Source organism: Camponotus vicinus, unplaced genomic scaffold (genome assembly GCF_025532165.1).
Source record: "Camponotus vicinus isolate PSW18456_S1 unplaced genomic scaffold, iyCamVici1.0 SCAF_3, whole genome shotgun sequence".
Classification (NCBI taxonomy): domain Eukaryota; kingdom Metazoa; phylum Arthropoda; class Insecta; order Hymenoptera; family Formicidae; genus Camponotus; species Camponotus vicinus.
This window is the reverse complement of record NW_028141967.1, coordinates 24,728,321-24,756,228: the sequence shown is the minus strand read 5'-3', so window position 1 is coordinate 24,756,228 and position 27,908 is coordinate 24,728,321. Positions and strand designations below refer to the sequence as shown.

The 27,908-nt window shown below is 37.6% G+C and overlaps 1 protein-coding gene and 1 long non-coding RNA gene across 2 annotated transcripts; one reads left to right on the top strand and one right to left on the bottom strand.

Moving 5' to 3' along the window:
* Window positions 1-56: 56 nt before the first annotated feature.
* Window positions 57-27,907, top strand: Rhogap102a (Rho GTPase activating protein at 102A). The gene is made up of 12 exons (XM_083095511.1): window positions 57-2,626; window positions 7,758-7,914; window positions 10,030-10,146; window positions 15,847-16,034; window positions 20,745-20,960; window positions 21,575-21,725; window positions 21,954-22,144; window positions 22,818-23,047; window positions 23,776-23,884; window positions 24,452-24,779; window positions 25,264-25,552; window positions 26,174-27,907. Exons 1-12 carry the CDS (start codon window positions 719-721, stop codon window positions 26,514-26,516), a joined length of 4,227 nt encoding a protein of 1,408 aa, XP_082951637.1. The 5' UTR covers window positions 57-718; the 3' UTR covers window positions 26,517-27,907.
* On the bottom strand, window positions 2,836-16,226 carry LOC145969401 (uncharacterized). The gene is made up of 4 exons (XR_014438091.1): window positions 15,814-16,226; window positions 5,160-5,398; window positions 3,134-3,214; window positions 2,836-2,990 (listed from the first exon to the last, which is right to left on the bottom strand). It is a non-coding gene; the product is annotated as an uncharacterized LOC145969401 (long non-coding RNA).
* Window position 27,908: the final 1 nt, after the last annotated feature.

Here is a 27,908-nt window from a genome sequence, read left to right as displayed (position 1 = left end):
ACCGCAGCGACTATACCTCTTCCTCAGTCTGGTCCATCGTCGTCATTGTCGTCGTCTTCTTTTCTCTCGCACTCGCGGCTCGCTCGCTCGCGTTTCCGCACGCGAGCGAGAAGGAGGAAGCGGAGAGAAGGGGCGAAGACGCTTTTAGACACGGAGCGTCCACGAGCGTCGCGACGCCCTGAAGAGCAGTAGTCGCGTACCTTAGGCAGCTTCCACCTTGCCGGCTCTCGCGCGATTTCTCGCAACGCGTGCAATCTTGACGTCCGGACGTCCTCGTCGTCGTCGTTGTATTTTGCTGGCATCGTTTTTAAGATCTTCCGAAGAACGGATAAGATTGACAATGCTTCTCGTCCGAAGAGCCTTCTTAGGCTCTATTTAAAGAGAAGGTCAATTTGTCGAAACTCTTGAGCCAGTCCTTGTCGATCTTGAAAGTTGTCATTTTGACAATTCGAGGTATTTCCTTCAGCGAGTGATAAAGTGTCAAAGTGTCAAAGTGCAGTTGGTGTACGTTCATTAAAAATATATTCCTCTCGCCTCAACGTATTGGATCGAAAGCGAGATGATTAGTCGTCGCAAGTAAGAGAATAAGCACGTCACCTAGTATGATACAGTGACGTCCACGCAGTGAAGGACGACCGCGAGTCGTCTCTGTCGTACGATACCAGGCTGACGCAATTTTGCGAAGGTGGTTCGCGTGGCAAGGCGAGACAAGAACGCGATGGCGGAGCGTCCCGGTGGTGGCAGGAGACGCTCGCGTCGCGACAGCGCGGACACCACGAGCACGATACGCGATACACCGCCTACGTCCAGGGAACGTAGGACCAAACTAGGCTTCGGCAAGCCCGTCAAGGAGCGATGGCTGCTCACCAGGAAAACGTGGCGATACATGGCGGATGCCGGCCGGCGTCTTATCCCGGATGGCACTCACAACCGCCCGGAGGATATACCAAAGATCGAGCAGTACTTTCAGGAAGTATGTCAGAAAGAGCCACGATTCCTGCTCTGGAGAAAAGCCTCGTATCCGGGCACTTTGGGCTTCCGTGCCCAGCGACGTCGCAGACCGATCAAGAGCGGCAGCTGTCGAGCCCAGGCCAGTTCGGCCGACGAGGCCGATGATGCCAGGAGTTCGCCGCAGAGCTTCGTTCTTCAGACGACGACGTCTGGAAAGTTTGATCTTGCCAAGGCGAAAAGAGAGTGGCTACTGACGTCAGGCGGCAGCAGCGGAAGCACGCCATCGAGTCCAGTAATGTGTCGTAAGATACCTCAGGAGGATGCTGAGACTAAGGAGCTGGCTGATATGCTACAAAAGTACCTGAACATGCGAGGCGACGCGGCCAATCCGGCAAGGACGGCTGCCAAGTCGCAGGGGACAAATCAACAGAAGGAGGCGAAGGAGCACCTCGACTATCGTAGTTTAATAAACAAGTTACAGCAGCATCTGGATATGATCATGGCTCAGGCCAAACGCGATGAAGCTTCTCGCCAGAGTTCTTCCAGCGGAAAAAACGTGGTTCCCGAGTCTATATCCTATCAAGGCGACTATGTTCATAAGTCGTTGATGGAGACATTGAGTCGTCATTATAGCAAGTCGTCTTCTCGGGAGCATGTAATCTCCGACATCTTGACGGATCGAAAGCTTCTCGAGAAACTCTATTTTGATCTGAGATGCACTCGAGGTTTCAGAGGACCTCGAGCGACCGGTGCGTATACCTCGCCATCCACTCGATGGTGGGATCACGAAAGGAGTAGGCCGTCTACCAAAAAGTCCGACGTTTGGTCATCCACGCAAAAAGATCACCCAAAGATCTCACCTTTGATCGCCGTTCAGGAACCCAGCACTGATAAGTGCTTCCTCGACGATAGCGCGCAAACCGATCCAGTTTCCCGAAACGTCCTCGACGCGTGTCTACTAGAGAAAGAAAAGGACGAGTCCTCCTCGCAGAAGGAGGCGGCGTCGCACAAGTCAAGCGGACGGAGACGCAGCAGCGTCGACAACGACGACGTGTCGCCATCCGTGAGCGATACTATCAAGAGGTATTTGCGGATGGCGCGAAAAAAGTCCATGGACGCGGACAAGACCGATCGGTTTAAGCGGGTAAACTACGATCGGAATCTGCGCAATATCAAGGCCAAAGGCGAGATCACCAAGCCCGGCGACGACGATGGCAACAACAAGGGCTGCCAAACGGAGGACAATTGGGCGGCGCACTATCGCGAGATGTCTTCCTACGGTCCTGGTGAAATCCCGTCCGAGAATTTATCGGACGCCGACACGACGACGTCACCGCCGGCGAGTAGAAACGCCAGCTCCAGGAGCAGCATCGATGCCGGCCTTGGCTCCGAGGAGGCCAACACTCCCGTTAAACATCCTCATCACCATCAATCCTTCCTATCCCATCTCCTGCACGGTTCCAACGCGCATAAAGATAAACCGCATTCAGCACCGGGTTCGCCGGCACTCACGTTATCGTCCGCCAATTCCGCAGGTGGCACCGCGATGCAGAAGAGCAAGTCCTCGAGCAGCGTCGTGCATCACGGCAGCCGGCTGGTGGCGAAGAAGATCTGGCGCTCCAGAAGCAAGAGCACGTCAAGAGCGTCGCATCAGCCGTCCGCGTGGACGCCTCAGGTGAGTTTTTTCCACTTGTACATCATTCGAAAAGAACAAAAAATTGTGGTATTATAAAAAATAGAGAAAAGGACGAACAATCAAAATTTTTACATTTTTTAAAATTGAAAATATTCAAGGCTTTTGATAATAATTTGATTTACAATAATTGATTACATTTTATTAATAAAAAAATATGAAAATTTTTATACTTTAAATCATCTGAAAAAAATGATTACAAATCACAACTATTATAAATCAAATAATCTGTATTAAAATACTGTATCATCTCCTCTGATTATGTTGAATAGCAGTTTAGATTTTACTGATTGGTAGTGTATTTATGCGAAGAGTTTCCTCCGTCGTTTGTGATAGGACAAGACAGCTGAAAGAGCACAGAAATGAAATGCGTCTTCTGGAAGTTATATTAAATGCATCCCGCGGATTTTCCAATGAGCTATATCTCGCGCATTCTTTGGCGTCTCCGCGAAATTAGCAAAAAGCTCAATAAAAAGGAACAGTAGATACCGTGAATTTGGCATAGACCCGCATTTTCGTAATGGCAGCTTCTGGCGCTGATCTCCATGTTACGCGAGGCAGGAATATCCTCTGAAAGAGCAAAGAGATTCTGAATTATAAAGGGTGTTTGGCGAAACTGGCAATTGGCGATTGCGCTATTTTTGGATAAAGTTATTCTTGCAAATTAATTCCGGAATAACAAGTTATTTACAGATATTACAAAACATACTAAATATTCTTTATAAATATGACAAAAAAACATTGCATGTACGCATCTCTCTCTCTCTTTCTCTCCATCTCTTTCTTTATTTGTTCACACGATACGAATATCATAATCTTCTATTTTGTGAAAGTAAGTTTTGAGGCAATCCACTTAAATCATGCCATTTATTCAGTGTAAAAGAAAATTCTTGATGCGAACATTTATATTCTCTTCCGCATTTGCCCTTGGTGGGTTCCCAAAACAGCGCGTCCCTTTATATCCGTAATTTAAAAATTTATACATTGTAAATTGTCGCATAAAAAGAGTTATTTAACAGCATTAGAAATACTGAAAATACTGAAAATACTGAAGGTTTCGTTGCGAAATGAATTTGGTTTCAAATTGTGCATTATTTTGTAATTTTTCCATATAAATTAAACAATGATTTTTTTGACGTGCGCGGTTTCACATTTTTGACACGATAAATTTAAAATATCAAGTTATTTTTTTCTCCTTAAAATAAAAGCTCATATCAAATTCATAAAAAAATTACGCATTTACATCTTTGAAACTTGTCACGAGAGAGAGAGCTTATTTTTATTCATTTTTCATTAATATTCTCTGGCAGAGGAAAATTTTTTCAAATTATATATTTAATTTGAATTATTTTCCAATTTCTTCAAAATTAAGAAAGAGAGTGTAAATTACTTTCTTTCGCAATAAAAGTTTCCATCGATACTCGATAATTGTACTCGTTGCCGAGACGCTCAGACGTTTCTCCCTTTCTTCTTTGACACCTCCTTATCCTCGGCGTCTAAGCACGCGAAAGATGCGAAAAGGGAAAATGCGAAAGAAGAAAAAGAGGGTCGACCTTGCGGCAGACGTTCTCGTTAAGCGGTAAGCACGATAACCAATTTAGGGCCTCGGAATTTCGCTGGCGCCGCCAGAAATAGTCAGCCAACGCGGCGGTGTGTATAAACTATACTTAACCCCTCCCCTCCCCTCCTCTTTCTGCCACTATACTACTACTTGGATATATATCGACACACTAAAGCCAAAGTCTACTACCACCGCCGTCTCGTGTCCATGCTATTCTCACGTGGTGTTTCTCCGTTATTTCGACCAATCATCCGTCTCGAGATTGCAAGAGAAAAAGAAAACTCTTTTTTTTTCACAGCGCAAAAAATTTATTGTACTAGTCAATTTATGCCTTTCAATACCGAGACATATATCATTTATTTTAATTAATTTTTTGCTTAAAAAGAGAAAATATTTGACTCGATATAATTAATAGTTAAATATTTTCGAGCAAAAAGGAAACTGAAATTATATCTGTACCAAAATTTAATTCAAAATTTTGTTCATCCAAATTTTTAGAATTTAATATTTTGATAAAGCTACGTCTGCGATGCCAAATTTTATTAAAATAATGCTTATTGAGTTTTATTATTGGGTTTGCATGACACAATTTCTTTTTTTTCTTCCCGATCAACTATAACTCGAGAATATATGTCGCTATATTTTTCCATTGAATGAACCACTTTTGTAAGCGAACAATAATATTACTTACACGAGATGCATTTGTTAGCGTGACATCCTGTTATTCCTGTTACACGCAATAATTCCATTAATAAAATTGAATTCTTCTTTTTCATGACAAAGTTCATAACGGATACTCTCCATTGTTTTTCACGATTGAACAAGGAAATAGCGAGAAGAAAGGATAGCTCAATCAAGGGATGATGGCGGAAAACTAACTCGACACTTTCTAAAACTAGTTTCCGCTTGATCATTCACTCGCATTTGCATGGGATGCGAAGCTTATATACATACCCTCTTTGCCTTGGATAGACCTTCGGCTTCGTTAGACTTCCCTCGCGTTCCAAGGATACTTTTTTTACCTCGTCAATCCTCATGCGTCCTATACGAGTCCTTCGTCTCGCGAGCCTTCGGAATATACAACAAGCAACAAGCAACGATTTTCTCCCGGCGATCAACAAACGAGTCACGAACTTTTTCAGTCCTCTCCCTTTTTTCATTATCCTTAATTTTCATTCTTGCATCAAAGACCGCTGTAAAATAAGCAAACACTTTGGAATAATAAAAAATACATTATAACATGTGAGGGGTTAGGGTAATAATAATTTGAAAATTTTAATGAAAATTTGAGTGACGTAAGTAATGTTTCATAAATCAAGTTTTAAATAATGAAAAAGAAAAATATTTTAATTTCTTTCCAATATTTATGTAAAGCAAAAATCTAAGCGTTATTATTATGCGGGCAAGTGATAAAAAAATTAGCGTATTTGTATAAAAGATAAAAGTACAATTTATCTACCTATATGTATCACACATGGCTATTTCTTAGCGACGCTAATCGCGATAAAGTACATTGCAGTTTCCATTTAATTGTGATAATGTCAGCAAAATAAAAAGTAGCCTAACAAATGAAAGACATTTTGATAAGTGCATCACTGATTTCTGCTATTGTAACTTTTTTCTCGTCATGATGCTGCGTATCATTATGCTCCGTGTTCTCGTTTCATATTTTAATTCCTTGCATTATGACAAAATTATACAATATATAATAACATTACTTGATAAATAAACTATTGATGTTGTACGCCGATATTATACATTTGTTTTAATTTGTTTTGCTACATTTTCTGGCATATTCGTTTATTTAGATAGATCAACATTGATTTCAAATTGATCGAATTGCTTGTTATTTTACATTTTAATGTATATTTTAAGATGCAATTTTAAAGATAAATCGAAATTACTATGAAGATAATACGAATTGCTATGAAAAATTCTTCTTCTATCAAAAAAGTAGTAAATATGAAACAAAATTATTCTTTTTAAAATCACATTTTATCGATATAACATTTTCGATTTATAAAACTATGCTTACTTGTCGCTTCGATGTGCTGCGAAAAAGATAAATTCTCAATAGAACAATTAATCATCAAATCTGTTATTTATTCAAGCTTGTCTCGTTGCCACATGCTTATTTTTCCTTGCGTTGTATCGCGCATATTCTAATGCACGGGACACGAGATCTTGAAAAGATGCGCTCACAAAAATTGTTCATCGTTGAATAACAATGATCATTACTCATATCTTTCTTCCGCGGCTCTCTTCAACATTGTAAAATATCACAAGAGCGAGGAACACACATTTGCGCAAAAATGTACAAGCATATATTTACTTGTAAGTTGAAGAGACAGGAAGAATATCTCACCTTCTTGTTTCCATCAGTTTTTACACGAAAGCCCATAACGCTGAACTATATACGTGTCATTGCCTCGACACATGCTTTTTACGTTAAAATTTTTGACATTTTTTTGATTGCTTTTTTAACTGGATGCGATGTAATTTGACGCCTTTCTCGCGCACAGATGATTAGTTCACGAATGACAAAAGTAGATTATTTCTTGTTATTTTTAACGATTATTAAAACGAGCCTGATATTTAGCAGTATATTTTTTACAAAAGTTTTAATAAAATATTCTAATTTAAAAAATATACAGATATACATTTAATAAAATATTGTAATTAAAAAATATACAGATGATTTATAGTAAGTTATATAACTATGTACGACAACGTAATTAATGAAACTATGTTACACTCCTGTGTGTTTGATTTTTGCATCAGATTATAAGAGGTATTATTAATTGCAATATTATTATCATCATTAATCAAAAACAAATATAATGTATGCATCGTTAAATTTTGTGCAATTTAAACTTGGCTTGATCTTACTACGCGCTCTCCTCGCAAACAAGAGCGAAACATTCGCACAATTACGTCTCTTGCAAGATTAACTTGATCCTCTCTCCGTGAGGTGGAAGAAAAGTGTATGAGTTATGATCTGTCATATTGTATCTCTTCACGTTATATCTCGCATTTCCTCGATATTATACTTCGTTCCATTTACTTGTCAAGTGCACGTTACTAAAAGCACAATCGTTAAACTATCATGAAATTTTTATGACACGTGTCTGCGAAACGTGTAAATACTGACGAATGAGGCTGAACTTATATCCGCCGAGATTATCGATCCGTCATCGAAATCGAAATTGGTCGAAATTCACGATAACGCAAATTCCAGGACGCGAAGCCCGAGCTGTGATTCATCTCGGCGACGAATCCATAAATTTTAATTCCGCAAATTTACATGATAGGATTAATTTTAATAAATCGTTGCATGATAACGAGGAGCGCGTCGAGATCACGGAATTAAATTTCGCGTTCGGGAACGATGAGATATTTCTTAATTCGCACACGTTCCACGGCGTTTCTCGCGTCACGGTTACACGTGCCGAAAATTCGCTTGTGGTCGCTGTCAAGCGCAATTCGCGACGGAAGTAAGTCGACGGAAAAATATAAGGGAGAGACGTCCACCCGATCTCTTTTCTGTCGCAGGGAAAATGCACTTGGGCAGGCACGGGAAATCGGCGCGTAACTCTGCAAGATACATCGCTGCGAGCGCTGTCCGAAATCGAGAGGAAGGTCCTCTGCAAGGTGGCCGTAGCCAAACTCCAAGCTCTCAATCTGGGTGTGCACATCAGGCCGCCGAGTGGTGAGTGGTTTTCGAATAAAAAAAAAGGGAAAAAGGAAAATCAAAAGAGAAACGAGGCACTGTAAACGAGGATTTTACTGTAACAATTTTTCGCGAAAAAGTGAGAGAAAGAATGATACATCTATCATTTTATACTTTTCTCCGTCTATAATTATTATTATCAAGTAACACACCCCCGCGTTTTCTCTCTCTCTCTCTCTCTCTCTCTCTCTCTCTCTCTTTACATCGCACGCTCACGCTTTACGTCCGCGTTCCACTCGTGTTGCAGATTTTGAAAGGAATTCCTCCAGGCACGTGTAATTCCATTGCAACTGTCTGCGTGCCGCGCTCCATTAATCCGTGGAGTATATTTCGAAGGGGCGAAGAAAAGAGAGGAAATTACGCCCAACGAAATTCCAACGTGTATTTAAGCGTACGGCCCCCGCCGGCTTTTATTTAACAAACATCGTTGAGAGTCATGAATTTCTCGGATGCTTTTGTACGCCGTATGGAATCGAATCCTTATGTGCATTCTCGTCAACGCCCCCGTACGTTACGTGAATTATTCGTCCCAAGGTTTGTTCTTTTAGAGGATTCACGTTTCATCAGAGTTATAAAGATCTCTTTAATATATATCCTATTTTTTTATACAAAAGATAAACATTTCTCCTGCGAAAATCTGAGGATTAAACGAATCTCTTCATTAATCGTAAGATAAAATATTTTTGAAAATAATTATTTTCAGAAAACGATTAATTTGTCGTTTCAATCGGATAGCTTGATTTTATTCCGCACTTACACAAGTTATTCCATGCTTACATAAGTTATTCCAAGCTGAATACGAAGAAATCAGGCAATTTTGTCGCTTCTTCGAAGAATTTGATTTTCGCTCGACCGATCGACCGACCGCTTTCGTACCTACGAGGAATAATAATAGGGGAGAGAGAGAGAGAATCTCTCGGAATCTCGTTGTATATCTAAGAGATTACTTCGGCATTTATCGCGAAAGACGTGGCGCCGTTTGGCTGTCTCGTTTGAACTCCAAATGATTGACGTGTTTATGACTATGAGTGTTCGCCCGCTTTCATCCACTTGAATTTTGCAATGTCTCTCTTCTTTCGTCTGAATGCCGAAAATTCCGATCAGATCATTAGAGTGACATTGTACATATTACAATAGAATGACTATGAGTACTTGTACTATAATAGAAATAGTATACATTCTTCAAGTAGAAAGTGCAAGGAACGCATCAAGTCATCGTTGATGGATATTGGATCGCAACATCTTCACTTTTCACATTCGATATATAATATTATTTGTAAGCCGTGGAAATCCTTTATAAAGGAGATATAATAATATAATGATAAATTATACATGAATACACATGACAAATATAATTTATGTAGGTCCATTATTTGTGAAAAAATTAAATTTGAAGAAAATCCTTCAACTTTAAATTTATTTTTCTACTTTTTTAAATTTTGTTATTCCATGTTATGGCAAGAGTAGCTTCCTATATTATTGAAATCGAAATAGTAAATTATTATCAAACCCAAAGCGCGAATATTAAAACAAGATTAAATTTTATAAGATGTAACGAAGAGAAAAGTCATGTAAAATGTATTGCAGCATCAGACTCATAATTAGAATAAATCAGAAACATAATTAATCACAATACGAAAGCTATTATTATGCCGGAAACGAAAAGCAAGAAATTCGTATATAAAACATCTCACATACATGTCAGTTAAAACTACTTAATTTTTGCGAGAGATCCTATTTGAATCTCCCTCTTACATTTATTTATGAAAAAGTTATATTATTCCCATTACATATGTAAACATGTAAAAATGTAAAAATATCTTCTTTCTTTCTCTCTCGTTTAATCATCTTTTCTTTTAAAAAAAAAGATCTCTTCTTCTCACTTTTTGTCTCTCTAAAAAAAATCTAAGAAAAGATTGATTAAATTATACCAACAGACGGATTTATTTTAAAATAAACGCTATATACATATATACGAATTGTTGCAGCATGCCAGATGCAGATACTGTTCTGATTTTACAAGATTGCATAATTGTATTGCATTAAGGAGTCTTGGAATACATTTGTCAGGTCGTTTTCTTCGTTTCCTTTCAGAAACGCTCGGCAGCGGGTCGGCGACCACGAAACCAAAGAGACGGGCGTATCTGCTGAAGAGGAAGGCTCTAACAACGGGCTTCTTCGACAATAAAGGGAAGGATGAGAAAGAAAAGGGTGAGCACAAAGCGCAATACCGGTTAATCCCGTTGCCGCCGGCTATATCGTCAATGTAATTTCGCAACGAAGAGAAACAATCGTAATCTCGAGAATAAACGATGACATCTATTTATACCATCCGCCGCTTTCTATTCTCCTTCAATTAAAATCTCTTGGCGAATAAATAAAATGCATTTTTTTCTATTTGACGCTGATACACTTTATTTACAAGGTATAACAAGGAATCGCGGTCGTTAGGTCAGGCGAGGGAAAAACGCGAGTTCAACGAAATCCGTTATGTCCGGTCAACGAGCTTCTCTAATTATATCGATGAGATCCTTTTAATCATTACGTTGTACAACGAATGAAACTTGAAATAACAAAGCGTCGATAAAATTGGAATGGTTTTTTCACATGGCTCTCGCAAGAGTACGTAACTTTGGATTCAACGATCCGTAAAGATCTCTAATTAAATAAATCGATGTACGACTTTTTCATCTTCCATATAAATCGTACTCTTATTTTTCCGGAGAATCTGAATTAAATTTATATCCTCGTCTCAGCGAAACATATTCTTCAGTCTCTGATATAGAAATATGAAATGAATTAAAACACGCGAATCTCATTACGAGTGTAAAAGCGCGTAAGGATTTTCGAAAATCATCGATGCAAAAGCAACGAATCGCGCGTGAAAATTTGTTTTGATCGTGCCGATAATTAAGTACGAAGTGCGTAGTCGAATGCGTAAAAGCCGCGTATTTAACGATCGTATAATTTATGGCGCAATTATTTGTTTGGAGAATAACTGGTTCAGTTATTTTCAGACGCAATAGCGCTCGCCGAAGTTCTTCGGGGGAGTGCTCTATCACTTGATATGTTTACGACATTCTTACGCATATATGTATTTGTATGCAATATATATATATATATATATATATACATATATATATATATATATATACAGGGTGTCCCAGACCACCCGTACACCCCTTTTAAAATAAAAATAAATGGCTTTTGTCAAAAATCGCGAACAATTTTTAAGTAAATCGGGTACGCTCTATCAAATGGTGATATTTTCAACTTTTGATTCCGACCGGAAATACGCCATCCGAATCGGAAGTTGATTTTTTTTAGGGGAACATGGTACTTTTTATTACAGATTCGAATTGTACGTGAAAAAATAAGAAACTTTTGTATCAAACGTTTTTTCTGAAAGTGCCTCTGTCAATCTTAAAATTGACCTTGAAAGTAACTGTGATGAACTTTCAATAATTAATATTTCTATTATTATTATAAAAATCGTTACATGGAATAGGATTTCTTTATTTTATTTACTGCACTCTACCTCCTCACAAGTGCGTGAGCACATGCTCAGGGACACCCTGTATATATATATATATATATATATATATATATATATATATATATATATATATATATATATATATATTAATCTATCGTAACAAGGATAAATATTATTCTTGGGACAAATTTTCAATTTATTTTAGTCGATCGGCACGTCTCTCTTTAGTCTCGTCGTTTCAAATTCCATGTTTGATCACAAGAAGTCTGGATCAAGTGAATCATTATATCGAAAAGAGATTCAGATTAAACGTTAATCTTGGCCAAATAAACAAAAATTTATAAAATTATTTATAAAATTATTACATAAATATTAAAGATAAATAAATAAACGAGTATGGAAAAAAATAATCGATTCTCATTATATCATATCGGGAAAATAATATTGTAAAAGTATGAAAATTTTCCGGGATAAGAAAGAGATATCTCTGCAGGATAGAGCGGAGATTACTATTTCCGGTTACTGCGACTCCCATGTAGAAATGCAGATGAAACGCTTTTGCGAAACGTACCAGGATAATTGTTCCTTGTCGAGCATTCTCATATCAACGGAATCGCTATGCGAGCAAACTGCAATTTTCCATGGCAAACATTATCCGAAAATGCGCTCGGTTCATCGCGTTCTCATTTCGAAGATTTCTAATTATGTATCGTATGGGCGATTATCCTTATTGCTTTCTGCGCTTTTATACCGTCCGTGACATTTCAAATAAAGATTATGGCCGTAAATGGATATAGTATTGGAAATGGGATTTTTCCAATGTGACATGTATCTCTCTCCGGATGCATTACGCGGACACGCACTAAAAGCATCATTCCGACTGCAAATGTACGATAATACTTATACAATTTGTAGTATACTCTCAAGAATATTCAAAGCTCCGCTTGGTTGTATAAACCACGTAAATCAGCATCTTCGGTGTCGCATTTAAAAAGATAATAAATAAATAAAAATAATAAATAATAATAAATAAAAATAAAAAATAAATAAAAATAATAAATAATAATAAATAAAAATAATAAATAAATAAAAAAGATAAAATAGATATAGATAAAATAGATATATAGAAAAAAAATTTCGAGTAAATATTTAATTTCAAACTAATCGCGATAAAAATCGATTTGAAAAATGACCTTAATTCCACTCTTACGGTATTATTGAAATTTTTTTCTCTCTTCTTCTCTCGTATCGGTTAGTTTAATATCGGAGTAACCGAAATGAAATTTTGCCGTGGAAAATGCATCTACTTATCCGTGTGCAAGAGGCTGTGAGAGGCGGGTGCGAAGCAAGATCGGTCGGCCAAGCTGGTATGAGACACAATTTCGCCGGCTAAAATTAGCCACGGGGTGCTCAGTGGCGGTACATATTTCCGCATATATCAGGTTTATTTGCGGTTCGCATGCACACTGAATACGCCTATGCGTAGGGGACACCAGACGTCAATCGGGAAATCTTCCCGTGAGGTCGCTCACTCCCTTTAATGCACTACTACTTTAATGCTCCCCCTCAGGAGCGACGCTATGAATTGCATTCCAAACTTGTATCGCTTAGTAAGAATGAAATAGATATCTGCTGGTCCCTGGTGTAAACATTTCTCGACAGAAACAATTAAGATATTAGTACACATATCCAGAGAAAGAAAACAATGTTATTGGCATAAAACCAATAATATATATGGCATAAAATGAAGTCTCATAAAATGCATTCTTATCTCATTTTATCAAATAGTTATCAAGATTTCATTTTCAATATTTTCAGTAAAAGTATATCATATTTATATTTTTTGAGGATAACAATTCAAAATGTATATATTTAATCAATTTTTCTTGAGTTGCTGTTTTCATTGTTGAATGAAAAATTTATTGTTCAGTAACTTACATACTCAGTATTAAACATATTTGACTAGATAGAAATATATGCACTTTGAATGAAGTTATCCTTAAAAAAGATGATACATTTCATAAAGGTGATATATTTTTGACCGGTACTGTATAATGCATTATTAAAAATTGAAGCTTTTAGATCTCGACAGATCGACGAACAAATTATTCGACGAGCGTGTCGAGCGACAGTTCTCAGTGGAGACATTAAACGCAATGTTATCGTCAAAATCAGACCTTCCTAACCGTAGAACAACACGCGACTCTGATGCTATAAATTTCATTTTCAAAGTATGTCGGCGATCAAGATATACAGGCATAAACACAAAATTGCATCCACATATAAATACACCTATCAGGAAATGTCAATTACTTAAACGTGTGCGTGCAACAAGATACACCGGGGATATTTATATACGCAATGTCCGTATGCTCGCACTCCACGCGTCTAAATACGTCCCCGACATCGCACGGGGGTGGCAAAGTGTTTGACGATCGATGCCGATCGTTTCTCGACGCTTCCAAGAAGAGGCTCGTTCTCTTCGCACATTGTAGTGCGTAAAGTGGCTCGTGTTCCACACTCGTCTTGGGAAGGTACGTTTCGACGAGAAGGAGAGAGAGAGAGAGAGAGAGAGAGAGAGAAAGAGAGAAAAAGAGATGGCCGGGATGGCCCAGATCGTGGTCTATAATCGGATCGGTATAGGGACACGGTTTGTTGCTTTTCGGTTTTCAGCTGGCTCTCTTGGAGAAGCGATCGAAACTTTAGCGCCTTCCGTCTATCGTCACAGGCCACGTCTCTTTGTGTAGTATTTTCTTTCACACGTTGCGACAAATTGCGTCGATGAAAAAGACATTTTATTCATTTCTCGCATGCATAACCTGGATGAGAAAAGTGGCTTTCGCAAAACCGTTGCTCGTGACAAAAATGTAGTATCACGGTAAATTGCAAAAATAATCGCGGCGAAATAGAAATACACGAAATCAATATTATTAAAAAAAAACTCTAATCCGCAACATACAAGATTGGAGATTCGAAATATCACGATTACAGACGATTAAAATAATTCAAAAAAAGAAATTATTATTGACAAGCACTTCGCGTGATGTATCGAGTCGATGATGATGAATGAGCTTTATCGAAACAATGTAGTTTCGTTCTTTATGAGCGTGAATTGAAGGAATCGTGCGTGTAATTTTCCCTCCGGCTTTTAATCGAAGACGGTGCCGACGTAGCGGCAAATGTGCTTCGAATTACCTGGCTTTCATATCGCGAGACAGACGTGGGTAGACTAAAAGAAGCTCGTGTCTGTCTTAGGGATTGCAATTTTGCGGGATACGTTTTTGGCCGCGATCTGAAAGGATGCGCAATACCCAGTGGATGTTGATGTTAATTAGTGTCACGTTAAACGCGTCATCCTACAGAAGGTCTGTCTTCTCGTGCGCCGAGAATCGCGTCGCGAAAATATCTCAAGCCGCGTCGAATTAGCGCTATTAATGCAGAAAGTCTGGATAATTACATAGTGGTAATTATTATCGCATTTGTTGTTCGCAATTTCGTTAAAAACTTATTTAAAATTATTAAGAAAATACTATTAATATGTAATTTTCAGCGAAATCCTTTTGCGAATCCTTTCACTTGGTTCAGATGTTGAAATTAAAATTTATTTTAAAATAATTATACCATCTTAAACACTGTCCCTCTTAGCGCTTCGTTCTTTAGTATAATGAAAAGTTACTCTTGCAGAATATAACGAAGAGTTACTCTTGCTTAATTTTGTTTCGAGATACTTTCTGTTATAATTCACCAGTTTTTTCGCCATTTCATTAAACAATTCGCGTTACAGAAACGCGTTAATTAATCGATCCGTACCATGCTGTGGCAAATCGTTATCAAATTATTATCGTTTTCATTAATGAACCTAATTAGCGGACGATAGCAACGCTATCGCATCGATGCTTTAGCTTATTTGTGCACGAAACACGTATGCATACGCACAAATGCGTCGTGTCCACAAAGTGCAGCTGACGGCTCGTAGATTAGATCAATGTTGATTTCGCGGTGCTCGTTTGCTAGCCAAATGATCAAGGAGATTATAAATTATTCGAAAAAGAAAGATTTACTGACGAAATCGCGCATACAATATACAGCCAATAACAAAAGCCAATTTAGTAACATTAATTATATCCCACGTGTATCAAATAAATATTTAAAAAAATATGTACATATGTAATTAACGTTATGATAAAGATGCAAATTTTTTTAATCATATTTATACTATAATTACAATTAAAATCTCTAATCGAAGAAAGTGTTATAGTACTTGAAAAATACTCGATACTATTTCGAAGAAAAAAAAAATTTTAATAAAAATAAAAAAATTTTTAATAAAAAATATTTTTATATTCAAATTCCGTGCATATTAAATTTACACATGTACGAACCTCTGAAATTTTCATCTTCTTTTTTGCTCGCAGACGTAGCTGGTGGTCTGGTGTTCAATATACCGCTGTCGCAGTGCATAGAGAATGATAGAATCGCTAGAATCGCCGCTGGAGAGGTCACCGATGTCGGTTGTCTGAGTAGGAGCAGCAGACACGGCAGTCGCACCAGTTTCTCCAGCCTTATAGAAACACCGACGACCGTCGCGGCAAAAACAGAAGAGGTAAAAATTATCAGAGATTAGAACGATATTCGATACAAATTATTGCATGAATTAAGTATACCTGGTTCGATTGATATTTCACATACATTTTGGCGTTTGTTTACATTTTTCAAATTCACTTTTCCTATAGATTTATATGCGTTACGTATTTGTCTTTGTATTTAAACCTACTTTATTTTTTTGTCTAAAAAAATTGCATTTTTGGAGGAGAGAGATATCTCTGAATTATTTTATTAAAACCGCGATAAAGGACAGAAAGTTGGAAAAGATACGCGATGCATAAAGACTCGCATCTTGCACTCTCGACAAGGCGTTGACCTGTATTACAAAAGTTTCTTTCGAGTGGTAAAGCTTGGCAGCTGATTGAGCGACCATTAAAGATGCGACCGCGGACGACGAGCAAATATAGAAACTTAAATCGGTATCGTATATTTCTACACGGAATTTATGTAATTCCTCTAGCTCATGTAATAAACAAGGCAAGTTTGAGAGCGATTCTCGCGGGATAAACGTCTTTATGTTATATATCTCTCTAGAAAAATTCAAGACGTAATAGATTCTCGATCTCATACACGCGTAGTAACGTTTAAGACAAGCGTGTGAATAAAAATCGTCTTGAACAACGCCCAAAACTCTGTCGGGCATGTCTCTCTCTCTTTCTCTCATTGACGTCACATCGCTTAACGACGTCACCGTGTTGCGTCATCGTTGCTGCCGGGGCAGGCGGTTTATCGATGACCACTTGCGACGTGACTTTGCCAGACGTCGAACTTGCAAGTGGTTATTTTTCGACGGATACGTCTGACCGATGGCCACGAGTACGCCATTTATCTCTATCTCCCGTCCAAGACGCGGTCAGGGTTGCGATATAGCGGGGGGAGGAAGAGAGATCGCCTGATGCGAGGAATTAATGTCACAAGACGGTGCACTTATACATGTGGAAGCTAAAATTTCCTGCTCTTAAACTGTCGTAATAACGATAGAAGTTAATTGTATGTAATTTTAGTTCTCTCTTTTGGACTCAGATTAGACAGAGCAATAAGAAAGATGGAGCTTAATATTTTAACGGATATAGTTTCTGTGATAAATTTTTCTTTGAAAACTTGAGTTGGGATCGATTATTCTTCAGAACTTTGAAATTTACAACGATAAATGATTAGGGAATTTAATTTCAAACTTCTATTATAATAGAATAGAAATTGTTTGAGAGAAAAAGGGATCTTCGTATCTCTATCAACTCAGCATCGTGGTTTCATAGAATTCTTTAACTTTAACATCCCTGACAAGTCGTGGGCGGATTCTTAAATTTCCGCTTGGAAAAGTTTATACACTTTAAAACTAGCGAAGAATATACTTTTAATATTATTTTTATTCTTATTACAAAAATGTTTAGCATGGAAGAGATAGCGTTCGCCGTGTCTTCATTTTATAAATTTTCCTTCTTCTTTTGAAGGTGACAGATCTTTGACTTCCCAATCGGAAGTGAATATTTTAGTTTCAGAAGCGCCGCTGTACTTGAGTAGAAAACAATTTTTTTTTACTCGAGAACGAACGTTCATCGTTATTTTAAGAACACTGGTGTACGATCAGCGATGTGCGTTTCCTGATCTACAAGATTATTATTCTCGATCTCGATATTATTCTCGATTTCTTACGATGTCTGGCTTCGGCATAGAATTATAGCCCGACCGTAACCTACGATAACTCGTACTATTATATAATAAAATAACGGTTCCACGATGTCTCTCTGGATAGTTATTTTCGAAGTTCCTCTCTCTCTTCGCGATACTTACAATACTCTTATTAAATTATAATCTTTAAATATATCGACGTGTATAAATCGCGTAGCGAAAAATTTCTATTTTTTTTTTATGGGAATCGAAACGTAAATGTCGATATCGTTTCCCAGTATTATGCTTTATCTCAAAAGAAATCTATTACGCAATATCTTTTAATTAAAATCCTTTATTATGCAATTTTAATCGTTACGTCACGTTGCCGCATGCAGGAACAATTCAAATTAGTTCTCGGAATTGATCCTGTTATTATCGAGCCCTTTTGCAGGAAGGACTGCGGGCGATGTACGAGCAAACATCTAGGGCAACAGTTAAGCGAATGCGAATTTCCGTTTTCACTCGTCGCATAATGGCTTCATTAATTCCAAGAATTCATAGTTCTCGTAGAAATTTCCTAATTAATTTTCGCGAACTTTCATCTTGTTATAGTATCCATAGTACGGCAAAATAATGTTCTGATAATTCTAATTTACAGCACTTCTGTAAGTTTGAGATTCTCAATTAAATCAGTCAAATAGAAATGATTTTTCTTCAGCGAAAACATCGATCATTTTCAAGTTACGAGAAAAAAGAAGAGATAAAATTATATTCTCTAGGTAATTTCAGCTGGAGTTTACTTTAATAGAATTTTAATTCGAGGCTTATAAAGTTGCAGAGATATATGATTAAAAAATTGATTAAATTTGCAAAAAATGATCTTTCTATGACATTTTTGCTAAGGAAAATCTCCTTCAAATTTTCCTAGAGAATCTGCTATTAAAAGGACATCTGATTTTAAGATATCCTCTACATATAAATTAGCCGTGAAGAAATTACGAAGCTCAAAGTCGTAATCTCACAGATCGCTTTTTTCTCCATTAAGCGTAAATTGTTTTCGCTACCGCATCTCCTTTAAATATCTTCTCAAAGACTATCCTCGGATGATCCACGATGTGGCTACAAGTTTCATCACCGAAAAAACAAATCGATATCGTGAACTTTATAAAACTTTATAAATTTGCGAGAAATCTATATGAGCGATGAACTTTGACATTTTTCTGATTTTGTGACATATAAACTTTATTCATATAAATTTCATGAATAGATCAATAGATTCAACATTTTCTCTTTTTTCTAATTCTGCTTCGAAATAAATCGAACGGAGCGACGAGTAAATTAGTAGGGAGAAAAGAAAGATTGCGACAGCAAGATAAATTTTGCACCCATCGTTTCATGCCTTGAATTTGAATTGACACATTCAGAAGCTATAATGACATATCGACGCATTTCCGCAAATGCTTTTACGGCAACCGACTTGACGAATATCATTATTCCAAACGATTGGAGATAATTGATTGCCTCTATTTTTTGTTTGTTGTTATATACCAGTGTGTTCCAGAATTAATGTATTTTTTCTTAAACGTATGAATCCTATAGATGCAATTAATGCGAGAAAATGTTTACAGCAAGTTACATAAAAGAATACTTAAGTGAGAGAAGGATATTACACACAATTGAAGATTAATTAAATTTTCTTTGAACGAATATATGATAAAACTTTGCTTCTTCAATTTATTTCAAACAAAATTTATAACTGCACGTTTGTTTAATTCAAAGCTCCTGATATTCGATGTTAAGAATTAAAAAAATGCGATTATACAATCTACATGTATAGGAAAAGTAGACAATTTTATTACAAATTAAAATTAAAAATAATATAACAACAAAAATAAAGAGAGAAAAGTGATAAATTTTTAGGAAAAAGCGATGAGAAAAAAGTAGAAACAAAATATTACGAATCGATCGAGATAATTGATCAAAGCAATAAAGCGCCGACGTAAGCAGAAATTGATGTGTCGCTTGCACTTGAAATTTTTACAACCGGAGGCTAAATCAGCTGTTCCCGAGATCCGAAATATCTATGCTTCATCGGCAGAAATAGCATCGATATATTTTATAATATCTCCAACCGCTCTCGCACGAGTGTTTTGCGGTTTACTTCCGACAATTCGATAAATGATATTAAATGATTAACATACTGGAGAACGAGAAAAAGAGACTATGCTTTGTGTTTTGAATGACACGAAAAATATTTACACAGCCAGTTTTCATTTTAATTTATGATACGATGAAATAAAACAGCAGATTAAAATTGCCTGGTCATTCTCATAAAATTTGATGACACCTTTATGAAAGTGTGACGGTAAATATTATCCTTATGAGAAGTAAGTTAAAAAAAATTCGTTTCGTTTCCCTTACAGTTTGAAGAAATAGAGCAAACTTGGCGACAATCATTCTCAAAAATCATGTTTAAAATCAGAAAGATATCGTTCAAGATCTAATCGGTCTATCTCTACTTATCGTCCCTCTTGGCATCTTTGCGAGACCACGCCTAATCTGATTGATCGATCGATATACGTGCAACGTGAAGAGGACGACGTAGAATTCTCGTGTCGACGTCACGTGCGTGTCTCACGTCCGAGGTGACATCATGGATTCGAAGACGCGAATAGAACGAGAACGGAATCGCTAATTTTAACCGCGGATTAATTAAGAACTCTCCAATTTCGCGAGGGACTTTATTTTAGCGTTCCCGACACACTAAGAGAAAGTTTAAGCGATTCCGCTTAAATGCTCCATTATGGGATACGTGCACATTTCATGCTAGCGAGCTAATAAGATTTTACAAGAATTAATAGTATACAGAATGATACTCGTACATCATCTGTACAGATGACATTAAACATTTGATTTTATATCGCTATTTTATATCAATGCATGAATTTTACATGTATTCTAGTTTAAAAATGAACGAATAGAGATCATTGAGCATCTTATTTAAAAAAAATCAACATCATATATTATAAATCTCTCTCGGAATGTATATGTCCATTTACCTTCTCTTATGCAAATGATATTTTCTTCATCGACCTAGGGAGGATCCTGCGAGTCTTTGTCGTCGAAAGGCGGTGCTCTCACAGGAAGCGATTCCGGAGTGCTCGAATTGAGTGACAGTGGCGGAGGAAGCTCTGCCGGTGAGTGGGATGCGGTACCAAACGTCGTAAGGCAATGCATCAGGCATCTCGAGGCCACCGGTCTCCGGACGCTAGGCGTGTTCCGCGTATCACCCTCGAAGAAGAGGGTGAGACAGGTATGACGTTTTCTTTCAATAACAAGAATACTTTGACATTAACTTTGACTTTAAAATTTTGTTTAAAATGGTGAGACTTCCTTTTTGATATAAAAGATATTGCGTGACGATTGAAATTTATTCTTACACAATAATCCCGTTTTATTCCAATTATTTACAAGCAAATTTTTTTTATACATAATTTTTTAATGCAAAAAGGTACATATAAATTAAAATAAAAATCATACGCTTTTGTTGACCGAAAATTAGTGATAATTCAATTACTGTGTTCTTCGAGTTAATATGAGCTTAAATTGGAAATTGACAACTTTGATCAGTCAGATAAGTCTTCTTTACTTCTGTTCAGATATATCCTATACATTAATCTGTGCGCGTTATCGAATTCTGTTTCAATCTTCGTAATGTTGTCCATTAATGCACATTATAATCATCGATAGGAATTAAACATTTATCAAACGGGAAACCGATTACTTTGAGAATACAAATTAGTTATTTACTTTTTTTTAAGTAACTCAAATGATATCGTTACGGATAAAATCTCTCCTCTCTCTTTGAAACGATTACATTATCTATTTATTATGCATCTTAAGCGTAACGTTTATAATTAATTTCAGTTAAGAGAAGACTTTGATTGCGGTCGGGAAACCAAGATAGGCGCAGATCAGTGTCCTCATGATGTAGCCACTCTCCTGAAGGAATATTTCCGTGATCTACCAGACCCTCTGCTTTGCAGGGATTTATATCAAGCCTTTGTACATACGCAAAGTAAGGTTCTAATTTGACTAAGCTATTCGCGAATATCACCTCACTATCTACTTCAGCTCATAAAGGACAGTTTAATTTGCATTGTCGATTTTGATAAATTTATTTACGCTGCGAGATGTCGATTGTTTCCTGGTTTAATTTTCTTTTCCTTCGCGACTCCAAATTTTTAAATCTTCCCACTTCACGATTAAAGCGCGATAAAACGAGCCATTCTCGAATGTCTTTCAGAGATCAGGAACAGACGACTGCAGCAGGAAGCTCTACAGCATCTCATTCAACTTCTACCTACGCCCAATCGTGAGACACTCTGGGCACTTTTGAACTTCTTGAGCGTTGTCGCGGCCAATAGCGAGGACCAGAAGAGCGAAACCGGGGATTGGATTCCGGGGAATAAAATGGATACGACGAATCTCGCAACTGTCAGTACCGCGTGTGCCGACACTTTTCGACTTTGATTTCTTTCCGATACTCCTGCTCCTTTTCTTTGAATTCCGCGTCGCATCTCGTTGACTTTTCTCTTAGTCGAGATACGCAAAAAGAATTCTTTATCAACTCGACGATGAAATTGTTGCGTTTCTCTCTGTGATTTTCTTTTCTTAATTAATCTGGAAATGGAGAGAAACTGAGTTAATTAACTTTGACTTTTGTACACGTTATTGTGTAATAAATATTTTCATTTGTTTGTATATCTGAAAAAATTCTCGTTGTTTTATATAATAATATATATTTTTCAAGAATCAATTTAATCAAACTTAATTATCTTACAAATATACTTTCGTCGATACGTATTTTCAATTGCATATAGGCAACATCGAGAAACATTAAGAGACTTTGAAGAGATTGGGAAATTGTTTACTTGGCAGATTGAAAATTAACTTGGACATTTTGCATCTCGTACAAGATTCCGCCATGTATCAATATTGTTCAATATCGCGACGGGAATTTCTGCGGGAAGCATGAGATTAATTAATTCGGTAGTCGACACACGCTCTCGGCTATCGTCAATCATCGCGAAAAGCCACGTTAATTAAATTAGAAATCGATACGTCGTATTGCGCAAAAATCAGAAATATGATCATATACGCGTTCCAGGTGTTCGCACCGAATATCCTGCACTGCGTGAAGCCCAGTCAGATGAGGTCGGAGGTCTCGGTGGAGAGAGCCGAGGAAAGGATAGATGTGATAAACGTCATGCGGGCACTCCTGGAACACACATCGATCTTGTTCACGGTACCGACGGCTCTGCTGGACGAAGTGTACCAGCATATGATGGACACCCATCCAGCGGATTTGGATATCGCGCTGTCTCGTCGCGCCGAAGAGTGAGTATCGCATTTTATTGTCATGTTAATAATCGATTCTCAATTAATAATTACGTAAGAAATGCACAAACATTTCGATCGTTTTATACCGAATCGCGATAGTTTTGAATGGTATATATCACGAGAAATTTCTTTTGTTAGCTTTTAAAATGGAGTCCTCATAATTTTTTTTTGTAATTTGATAGTGTATCTAAAATATAAAAATTTATTTTGTATAATAATTTTTATTCATCGTTATCATATTTGTCTTTCTTCATAATTATTGCACGATCTAAAGTATCGTTTAAACATTCTATAGCTTTAGTAGAAAACAAAGAAACAATACAACCCAAAGTTACAGAAGCAATGCATACAGCTATGAGTTACATAAAGATTGCAAAGTATGTACGCACAGCTGTTAAAGTTCCGAAGTGTCATGTAACTATATCCGCTCTATAGACCTGAAATTGACTTTGCAAAATTGACGCTGTTACACTTATTGGTCTCTGAACGATTCTATGTATTTTATAAAATACTTTTTCGAATATTTTATATCCCCCTAATAAAAGTGATTTTTTTGGAGTCGTGAATTTTGTCCTTGACCTAACGGACGCCGAGTCTCTTGTTCATGAGCGGCGATCGATGCCGCGAGGTAAGGATGCTCTTCGCATATTTACGCCCTTGCGAATTATAGTGTAACAATATCGAGACAAAAATGTTGAAATAAAATTCCGTACGTACTTTTGCAGACAATGCGGAGATGATGTGGATCCCTGCAGCGAGGCGGAGACGTTCTCTGTGGAGGAGACGCTGACTATGTCAACAAACACCACGGCAACGACGACATCGACGAAAAAGGTGCTACGATCATGCATTTTATTATCCGTTTATCCGGCAGTTAAATTTAACGTTTGAAACTTGAGATGAAAGAGAGTCAAAAAAATCGGATAAAAGAAAAGAGTAGATTTTATAAGCGTCACCAAGATTCTCTAAACGTTGTGTTTGTAATTTAAACGTTTGGAACCAAGCTTGTAATTGCAAGATTCACTCTTAATGTCAAACTAAACTCTTCTAAATTTTAGATTTAAACTACTCTTTCTCTAAAAGCTTCAATTATGCACTCCAGATCTGCGATTTTAAAATTACCTCTCGAAATTGCATAATTTTGAATTTTATCAGAATGCATACGACCGCTTTTCAGTAATAAAAAAATTCAACTTTGTGATACTTTCAAACTTGATTAATTAAAAAAGAATTTAAAATATAAAAATTGCTTTAAATTAAAGCGATTATATCTAAAATTACGCATGAAAAATACAATTTTATATCTCAGCAATATTTCATCGTTATTTAAACACTATCTTATTATTAAACTTGTATTACGTGTGATGTCGTTAATCGGGAAATACGGTTCTCTTACTCCAGATGTGGACGAGAGAGCAGTGTTTACATCAAACTGCTGGTGTCGGCGGTGACATAGGACCAAGACCGCGACGACCCAAGAGACCAGGAAGCCGGAGAAAGGAGGAGGGCAGGAGCAACAGCGTCGATAGCGGATCGAGCGAGGATCCGTCTGATCTTCGCCGAAGATCCTCCCCAGTAGTGATTACCGCTAGTCTCACCATACCCATGTCCGACGCGTTCACCCTGAACCTCGATGATCCGGACATTCCTTATATCGAGGAGGCACCGAAGCAACCAAGTGCTCCCCCGAGGCGGCAGAGGCAGAGATCCATCTCCGGTTGCAGCGAAGGTTCGCTTTTCACACGTAATTCGATGTCGATTCGTGTTGCACGGATATTTAAAAACGATGTTCAAATTGCACACATTAATCCTATATAAAAGAAAATTAATCCCACACAATAAATTGTCTATATAATATATTAATTCGCGCATTTCAATCAGACATTAATTTTAAAATACACAAACGATAAAAAAGCTATAGGTTTTTAACTTTAGCTATAGGTATTTAACTCATCTTGATAAAATGGCAACGATTAAGAGGAAGAAATAGATAAAGTTATTTGAAGCTTTCGAGAAATCTTGTCTAAATAAACTATTAAGAAGAAGTAAATAAAGTTATATCTACGCTCGCGGATCTCAAATAAACTACGTTTGCGCGGATTCTCTGTCTTAGCTAGACACGCTATATACTTGTAACAATTTACGATTACGATAGAATAAAAAATCTGGAATCGTGAGGCTGCGCGGTCTCAATCTAATATCGTCGCTCTCAGGTGGAAGACACGGAAGTGACAGCGCTGTGGGTTCCTCGGCGACCCTGTCGGGCGATCAAGCGCCGAGTTCCCCGCCGTCGTGGGCGTCGTCGCCCCCGGCGAGTCCCGATAGCGCGGTCACCGCCGTCTCGTACATCCCGGATCAGCAAGCGGTTCTGCAGAGGGTCTCGTTCACGACCTCGAGCGAGGTGAGGCAAGTGGGCAGATCGACCGGTCAGCAGGAAACGATCCGGAGTACAGCGGCGCCGTACACGCCGAGCATCACCAGCATCGGTGGTGCGGTTTTGAGGCGAGTACATTCTGTTGCGGTTATACCTCTTCCCCCTCCGTCTCTTCCTCCTTCCTCCTCCCGTCCAAGTCCTGAAAAGTCTCCGCAAAGTTTCGCACGACTTGCTGGAGACGCTGGTTGCCGCGATGATTTTTTTATTGAGATTGATAGGGTGTGGATACCTTAAAAGACTCATTCTTCATGTAACCGTTGCAACGAAAATCTATTTGCCTTATGAACAGTTTTCCAACACGTATCGCGTAGACAAATTTTCGTTTTATTTCATGATAAGACAAAGTTTATCGTTTTGCAGACTTTCTTATAAAATAGTAATCTTCAAGTTTCAAACAAATGAGAAATTTGCTGAAAATTCTCCATTAATTCCGCTATTAATTAATTCTATCTAGATTAAACTTGTCAAAACTGTCAACGTTTCTTACACATGAACAGTTTTTTGCATACTTGAAAACTAATTAGTACGATATACAGCTTAATAAAAAAAAATCTTGTGGCAAGATTACTGATCGAACAAGTGTAATTTAAAAAGAGATAAATAAATAAATTAAAAAATAAATAAATTAATAAATTTTGCAAATATACTTGATGCGACCTAACGCGAATTTGTGCGCTCGCGTGATTCAGGTCCAAGACCGCCGATATCGAGAGAATGCTGCAGATCTCGCGGCGGGACGTCGACCTCGCGTCGACCCTGCAGACGAGCAAGAACTCGACGGTGACCTCCAGCGAAAGCAAAAAGTACACGAAGAGGCGTTACACGGACACGAGGCATCAGACACGCCACATACCCGACGCCGACACCCTAGCTGGCAAGACATCGCTCGGCGTGACGTCCACGTCGGCGATACCGTCCTCCGTCACCTCGGCGATGACGACGACGCAGAATCAACGTGTACAAGCGCAGCCGGTGTGGAAGAGGCGGGAACTGATCTCTAGCGCGCCGAAGGATCGGGAGGGATACTTTTAAATTATTCGCGTTGACATGTCGAATCGAGATTCGAGATTGTGATTGTCGGTGAATTAAGTCACTTCAGCATTATTATCCTGATATAACAGCAAATAAATTTTTTTTTAGAAATCTAGTTTCTAAAAAGATTGCATTCATCTGGAAGTCGATGCAATTCGAGGATGTCTTGAAAAGAGTTGAAACAATATAAATATTTTTCTCATTTATCGTTTTATAACAAAACATTAGATTGAATTATTATAGCAATTTTACATAAAGAAGAGACACTTTAAACTTTTCTTTAGACTCAATTCTATAAAAGTTGAGTCTATTCTGAATAAAATGAGAATATGCCGCCAAATTTATCGATATATACTGCGATATATTCTCAACAAACAGGTAGATATGACCATCTTCCTGCATAATTTTCAGAAGTACCGTTCTAAACATAAATAAGGAAGTTTAAGAACATAAAAAGAAGTGCTATAAAAGAAGAAAGAAGAAGAGCAAGGCACATGTCTTGACAGCTTTATAACTGTTCGACATATTGATTATAAAATATGCAAAGCTATAAGAAAAAGTATAAATAATTCTTAATTTGTTATTTATAAGAATACAAAGTCGAGGCGATGGCTGTGAAGAAGAAAACAATTTTGCAAAGTTTCAATTTAGTAATTATTTTTTTTTCACAGCTGAAAAATTTGTATTCTCTCCTCTATATGTTTGGCGAAATATTATATAAAATAAAAACCCTGAGAATGTTTTTCTCACAAAGCGTTTTGATTTATACGTGTTTTTCTTTTCTTCTCAGTTAATGTCTCGAGTCAATCTATCGTAATGTTTTGTCATCTCTGGACAAAAATGTGCCATCCTTCGATAACACTCATCTTTCATCATTTCGCACAAGCGTCCAATCAATCTCCAATCTCGATTCGATAAGGCGGCAATCACTGTCGTTGATTAGGTGGTCTCAAAAAAGTGTTCCTCTGTTTTTCGTGATCTCGCGAGATTCGATTGGTTCTTAGATTAAGTCCTCGTGCTTGCGAGGAATCTCCGTAAATGGAATGCGCATTCTCGTTTCGCGACCCTTCTTATCGACCCTTTGCGATAGACCTTGACATTGTTGGACGACGGGTGCTCGAAAGGACAGGAAAATTGATGTGAAACGCATAACGTAGAACATTTTACCTCAATCTTTGCGATGTAAATATTAAAATTGTCGCAGTTGCTAGACATCGGTCTGGAAATTGTTATGTCTCGTCACTTGTGAACGATCGAGAGTGATATTTAATTTGTCTTTTCTAATTTGTCCTCTCTACGACACGATTATTATCGCCAACTGCCGTGCGTCATATTATCGTTGTCGTTAAGTTTTTTTTTCAATCTAGATAATAAATGAAATTAATTTTTTAT